This window comes from Trichinella spiralis, assembly GCF_000181795.1.
Source record: "Trichinella spiralis strain ISS 195 chromosome Unknown Scfld4, whole genome shotgun sequence".
Taxonomy (NCBI): domain Eukaryota; kingdom Metazoa; phylum Nematoda; class Enoplea; order Trichinellida; family Trichinellidae; genus Trichinella; species Trichinella spiralis.
The window spans coordinates 10,344,714-10,352,492 of NW_003526943.1; the positions used below are offsets into that span (position 1 = coordinate 10,344,714).

The 7,779-nt window shown below is 27.5% G+C and overlaps 1 protein-coding gene across 1 annotated transcript; it reads left to right on the forward strand.

The window, feature by feature from the left end:
- Positions 1–270: 270 nt before the first annotated feature.
- Tsp_06291 (hypothetical protein) lies at positions 271–4,129 on the forward strand. Its single transcript, XM_003378317.1, has 4 exons — positions 271–310; positions 1,798–1,923; positions 3,410–3,819; positions 3,875–4,129. Exons 1-4 carry the CDS (start codon positions 271–273, stop codon positions 4,127–4,129), a joined length of 831 nt encoding a protein of 276 aa, XP_003378365.1.
- The last annotated feature ends 3,650 nt before the right edge of the window (positions 4,130–7,779 follow it).

Here is a 7,779-nt window from a genome sequence, read left to right on the forward strand (position 1 = left end):
GCGACTCTTCAAAAGTTAATTCCAATGCATGCACATCTGTTTAAAGTGTTATTTAAATTTCTACTTTGAAAAGTATAACTATTACGTGGATTCAGTTTTGCAATTTGAGGAATGATGTGTCTTCGAGATCGCCGACCAGCAGTTGCAATTAAATTATAAGGTAGGATTTCTTTTTTGCCATTTTGATTATTGTGTACCATGAATGTAGAACCTGAAAGGAAAAAACATTTTTGCATTAAAATTATTTCAAAAAAGCATAAAAATAAAAATATGAAGCTTACATTTCAAATCTCCATTGAAGCTAAAGTCAGTTATTGTAATAATGTTATTACCCACTGACAGATATATGTTACCTTTTAGGTCATAATTTTTAGATAAAATAGAGTCAACAAATTTACCATAATCATGCGCTAAAGTTTGAGTTATAAAAATTATCCAACAAAGAACATTAACTATAGAAAGCGACAGCATTTTATTTAAACATGAAATTGATATGCAATTTCCAGTTGAAATCATAAAAGAGGTTATTTGGCTTGGATTTTACCGATTTAAAATTTTCTTCTCAGGGTAACGTTTGTTGAAAGTGGAGTTTTGTGTCTCGTTAGAAATTATATATTTTCTCAAGTATGTCTTTAATAACTTACCAATATCACATTCATTAGGTCAAAAGGACAATCAAAAAGCCACATTTAAAGTTGAAAATTAAAATTAATTTAAAATGCACTGATACTTTCATTCATTGTTTATTATCTATTATAACAAGCAAAAAATTTTTATTTAGAAATTGCTAAAAGCGTTGTTTCCAAAATTACATTCAAATATGCAATATGTTTAAATTCAAATTTTAAAAATTTCAAATTAAAGTATCCTTTGTAATTGTTCATTCACATAACTTTTATCACATAAGGTGTCTGAAAATGCATTACTATTGTTTTTATATTGGGTTTAAATTTTCAAAAGCAATTTTTATTTATTCAGTTTTAACATCACTATACAAATTATGGTTTATTCTTGATTTTGTATTTACAAGAAAAATTTCTGAAATTATATATATATAAGTACATTATTATATGGAAATATGGAAAAAGGAAAATTTCTAAAGCAATCATTGATTCAAAAGAAAAGTCTTCTTGCCAAAATCAAATTTAAATATGGCAAAAATACTGTGGAACGCCATTAATGCGATAAAGTAATAAGTAGATTGAACAACAAAAGTGGTAAAATTTAAATTTTAAATTTTCATCGTAAACATTTTTTAATTTAACCTGAAAAAAATTTTTAATACGGCATATGTTTGCATTAAACTGTTTCACTCGAATTATTTATTAAAATATGATTGTGCTGAATAAATAATTTTTGTGGTTAACGTATTATTCTTTTTTTAAAACAGCTTTTGAAAATTGAACTTTTTAGATTTGTTGATTAAAGCTATTTGAACTGAGGTTGAGGAAATAATAATGAGTGACATAAATTTCAATAAATAGAGCGTGGTTACCTGGCAAAGCTTCGAACAGTTTGAGTTACACGAGTTCAACGACATTTATGCAATTTTTGACGAGATCTACTTCATTTATATTATTCACATACAGCTGCATACCTGCTGTATGCTTTTTTGTCGCTTGCAATGTCTCAACGACGAATATTTTGGAAATTCGCTTTATTTCTGTGTATTATTTCAAGTAAAAAAGTGAAAAGATTTCTCAGCATTATTTACTGCTAAGCATTGTTTTATTTTATTAGGTGTTTCACTGAGGAAAATTTGTGCAGGTAGCACACCAAATTATGGAAGATTTGCAGGTCTACTAAATGAAGAAGCATCAAAGGAGAAACCACGGTACAATTGTCAAGGGTTCGTTTGGATACCAAATGAACATCAAATTGTGATTAGCGATTTCAACTTCATTCCACCACAGAGGAAGGAAAGTACGTTGCAGATTTAATTTGACTTGCTCAATGTTAAAATAAAGTATAACTAATGACAGCAATAATATAAATAATTCCTTTCGTCAAAGTAAAATTTATTAAAAATTGAAGCAACAATTACAACAACATTAATGCATTTTCTGACCATTTTAAAATTTAAACCAGCTTGTATAATATGCCTATAAATGTATACCTAACATCGCTTATTTATTCATATTATAATTAAGTTCAGCTTTTAATATAACTCTTGTTGCTGTATGCCATAATTGAGTAATGCAATTTTAATCTTGAATCACAAGTAAAACAACAAGCGAACATGTAAAACATAAATTATGCAGTTATTATGAATTTCATACAAAATTTCTTGTGTGAAATTTACGGCTTTTTAACTTATGAAATCATTTACAATTTCAGTTCTTCTTCATTTTCATTCATTCATATTATGAGTGTTATTTACTTAAATTTAATTTTATAGAATAAAAATACTTTAAACAAACAGAAAAACATTGAAGAACAATTATATTTAATCTTATTGTTAATGGTTTTGTTTCAGTTTATAAACCGTACAGCAAAATGATAAAATGAAAGCAAAGTATGCAAGTGAATTGCAAGTAAAATTGCAGAAAATTTTTAAAATTAAGCTTTCAATAAAATGAAATATAAATCTTCTTGAATTTTAAAAATTGTTTCTATATTCCAACTGTTTGCAATATAAAATTTATGCTCTTATAGTTTTCATTAAAAGTTTGTAGCTTTAAGTTTTTTTAGGGAAAAGTTTTAAAATTTGAAAAGTTGAATGATTGTAAACATAGACAGCTTTGTAGAAAATTAAAATTTCATTATTCATATGATAAATTTTAGATAATATTACATTTTGGATTGGACCGTCCAAGAATACTGGCAGAGTCAATGATTCGGAACCCTCAAACAATGGAATTTATTTAAAACCTGTACATTTAAAAAAACGGGCTTTACATTCAACAAAATCAATTGTAATTTTTATATTTTGAACTTCCATTTCTACAAGTGTTATATATTACTTACAAATGCCTACTATTAGGTTCAGTATGCCAAGAAACCGAAAAGTCCCAGCGAAACAGTCTTACAAGAAATTTTGGCACTTTCAAAGGTTCCAAAAGATAAAGTTAGCACAGCTGAATACACAGCTTTTACTCCATCATATGAAAGTATATTTTTGTATTTTCTATTTTAAAGCGTTTCATAATTTTGGGAAAGGCTAATAGCATTAAATATCAGATGTAAAATTATGTTCAAAAATTAGTCATTTTTGTATTTGTTATAATTACTTTTAAAAAGATTTACATTCTGTAAATACAAATTATATTCTGCTGCTTGAAGAATGAATGCTATTCGTAATTTTCCAAATATTCTGATTTATATTGTGAACGCAGTTTTCATTTGTATTATATTACTGTATGGTATAATATATATACTCAACTCTTATAAACTGTAAACAATATTTCAGATAACATTGAACAAACTGATACGGAAGAAGATAATGAACCGATTGAAATAGTGAAAATGGAAAAAGGAACGTTGAAAACTTTAAAAATTACCAATCCACCACCAGTGCATTCGAGCATAGTTGAAGCTTCAGTACAAGTGAAAGAATTGTCTAAGAGAAAAAAGAGAGATTTTGATGTAAATGATATTTGGAAAGCGGTTTTCAAACTCGTTGACAAAGGGGAACAGTATCAAATAATGAGACAGATGAAAAGCAGAAATAATCATAACAAGAATAAAGAAGATGTTGCTCAGACTGATGTAGAATCTCTGCCTTTGTATAAGAAAAAAGAACTGCTATTATTGAATCTTCCAGCTGAGAAGACGATATGGGATTTTTCATGGTTTTCGGTTTATGATCACAATTCAGAGGTAGATATTTGCAGCAAACTGCATTTATTATAAATTGCATCAATTTATTTTTCAGAAATCAATAGCTACTGTATATTTTCCGAAAGGTCCGAGCTGGTTGGTACCTAAATCAAAAACTTTACCAGGCTTTAGGGAATACTATCAAAAATATTCTGTCACATCTTCAAATATAGAAATCCTCGACGAAAAAACATTGTTGTTTCATAATTTTTCTTGTCAAGAGTGTCCTCCGGGAACATGGATCATGGCCGGTGACGCAATGCTTCCTAATTTAGCTGGAGAAATTTTGCCTACTGTCAATGAAAAGTAACTTTACAATAATACTTCATCATTCATTTATCATAGTAATTGAACATGGCAATGATTTTAGTGGAACATATGCTTGTGATTATTTGCCGGATAAGTTGAAAAATGTCACAATTAAAGTAAAATTGCCAGGTTTGTGGGAAGTATCTGATTTGACTTGGATTTCGGTGTTCAACGTCCCACACAAATTCAGCCTCAGCGAAGTTTATGTGTCGCATCAAGACAATGTGCCTCCTGTATTCAATGATGATCCAGTAAGTAACTGTTTTCCTTTTTAATTTCCATACTAATTTTTGCTTTCATTATATTACAATCATTATCGCTAATTAATTATTTACTACCTATCCATCTACTTAAAATTATTTGCAATATAAATCTAATATAGCGTCAAAGAATACGTTTAACAGAAAATACTGTTGCATTACAAAAAATAAAATGGTTCAAATATAAATTTCAGATTTTGAAAATGATAAATAATAATAATATAATCAAGTTTACAAAATAAAGTGGGAATGTAGGATACTGTAATACTTTAAAATTCCTTTCGAACTAAATTGTCCATGATTATAACTAAACATTTAAAATAACTTCGAAACTTTAATAATCCAATAATGATTTTCTTAAATTGATTTTTGATAATTTTAAGATTAATTTTTTATTGTTGTGAAGAGATATATGATTTTGCTTTACATTTTAAGACATTTTCAACACGTTTTTTGAAATTATTATAAAATTTTAATTTGAAGAGAATTTGCAAAATTAGCAAATTAGCAAAAATACTAATATTAAATTTGTCTTTTTACCTCATTTTATGTGTTAATTGAAATGGAATAATATTGTAAAAAATAGGATTAAGTTGACATTTTTAATTTGCAAAAATTAATATACACTGATATCCATTTTTGATGAAAATAAATAATTGTTGACGCTGTCAAATGTTGTTTTCATTATCATTTGAAAAATTGTATTTATTGGAAGAAAACAGCATGGCTTGATTGTGATAAATTTATTAATATTGGTAAAATGACTGATAAAATCTCCCTCCCACTACCAAAGATTGCTTTCCCAAGAGCTGTTTATTCGTCATGCATGTCCAGCATAAGGTCATCGATAAAGCGATATAGCTTCCATTCGATTTGATTTCATCCTTCTTGATCAATTTCTTTTGAATTGTTCTGAATCAAAGAAATTGGATTACACGCAGCGGTTAATATTTTCAAACACCTCCATAGTCAGCTTAGTCACAGCTTGTGAATAGGAATATTATATCAAATTTTCCGTTTTCTTTTCCAAGGAAAATAGTGCTAAACGTTTGTTTTAAAAACTTATTAAATAAGTCACGCATAACCAACTGAATTGAATAAATATTTATCATTGATAAAAGATATTCGATAATAATTTTTCAAATTTCTTTTGCAAAATTATCTTTTCTAACATCTCCCCCTTTTTGACCATGCAAGAAGTATATAAAAATTGCATCATTTGCAAATGTAGTAATTTAAATATTTGCCGTAATATAAAATACAGTTCTCATAAGTCTTGCATGAAAGCCTACAGTTTATAAAATTTAATTTTGTATGACAATTAAAAAATGCTTTTCAAATAAAATGATAAAACTATATTATTTTTGAAAGTAATTTGTACAAAAATGAAAAATTAGTCATTGTTTGAAGTGAAAAAAACGAACATTAGAAGCAGCTGATCTCTTCAGATAATTGGCCGTAAAATTCCATAACAAATGGCAGTACTTATTGCAAAGTTGACTTTGTTCAAAATTATTGTTTTGTGATTATTATTTTTGGTTATCGAAATCAAATTTCAGTTGCATTGATGACCAGGAATATAGGTGAAGGCTTTCTGAAAGAAATAATCAAACGCATGTTTGAAAGTTATTACTGAAAACTGATTATTAATTTTTGTATTTCAAAAATTATTCACTATTACATTATTCAATACATTTAATTTATTGGTAATATTTTGTTGAAGAAATTAAATTTATAGAATTGAGCAGTTGAAATCATGCAAAATCATTGAAAGCGACATTGTTTTTAAAGTATTTAAATATAACAAATTTGTAACTTATATTTTACTCTGCGTTTTCTATGCCATGTCTGATGTGATCTATCATAAGTAAAAATAGCTATTGCGTTTTTCATGAAATTATTAATTAAAGTATTATTACAAGTGCAATTTTTCACAGTTTACAGTTTATTATAATTTAAATGAAAGTTTATTTTTATCGTAATTTTTGCAGTTCACAGTCGAATTTTGCAGCCTTTTATTTTGCCTTTTATTGCAAAATTTGCTTTCTGCAGCATGTAATAAGTAATAACAAAAGCAATTCAGTGAAAAAACGAGATTTTGAAGAATGCAATAGAAATAATATAAAACACGTTTGCTCATAATCTGCATTGCAGCAATTCATGTGAATTTGGGTAACTGCTGTAGAAGTAGACAGTTGAAAATATAGGGAGGACAAGGTTTGCTGACATTGTATACTGGCTCGTTCTTTCCCACTTTTCAGCAACAGCTGACATTTACACTTTTGTTTTGTCTGGTACTTTCCACCGTTGGAACGGTCAAATTCTTCTGCACTATCGACTGAGGCCAGTGTATACTTGTCCACGGAGATGCTAAATTGAGCAACATGTTCGACAAATCTCGTTTCAGCAACATCTGGGTGATGCTTGTTGTAAATGAACTGTTTCTGTTACCGTTTTGCAGATGTGATGAATTTTATTTTAAAGAATGATTGGAAAAGCATAAATGATGAAGATGAATGAGCGTCAAATTACATGCGCAAATTTAGTAGTGATACATGCAATTTAATAAGAAAATCTGATGAATAAATAACAGCATTTTACAATGCAAATATTTTGCAAAACAAAGGATATTTTGTTTGCTGCTTATTGTTATCAGATAGCATACTGAACAATGATTGCAAGCATTAAAATGTGAAGTGTAAATCGAATTTTAAAAAGACAATGAAATATTCATGTATATGCCTTACTTTTTTTTATTTGATGCTCATGAATATTTTATTAAAAAAGCATTTTTAACAGAATTGAGAACTTAAGTTATAAATATTTCGTTATGCAAGAAATTAAACAGTAAAACTGAATTGGTAAAAATGTAATAAATTCAATTTTTCGTGAATATATTTTTACAATCATATCATTTTTGGAAAATATTTTGTGTAAAAATTCCATGTAATAAATTAATGCTTACAAAATCTGTACAAAAATGCGAAATGTACTTATAATTACGTAAAATTAGCGAGTAATTTTTAATGCACATCTTACAAGCAAAAATGAAAAGTTCGAAAAGAAATTTTAATAAAAATTATACTTTGACAGTTTGAAAACTTATGAAGCCTTCAGTTATGCTTTCAAAGTGAACATGAGAATTTTCCATTTTCATTTCAAATCTATTTAATTATACTGCAAGCAATAAATTGTTCGCGTGCTAATCTGCCATTCCATTGCAGAAAGCATTCTTTCCAAAGCACGCCATTGTAGTATGTAATATTTGCAATGTAAACAAACAAATTGATTTTCATTCAACTCGAAGCAGGTGATCAAATTGTGCAAATTGAAGAGCAAAACATTAATTGATAATTTAATCGTTGGATCATTGACAGCAATAAAAATAAAA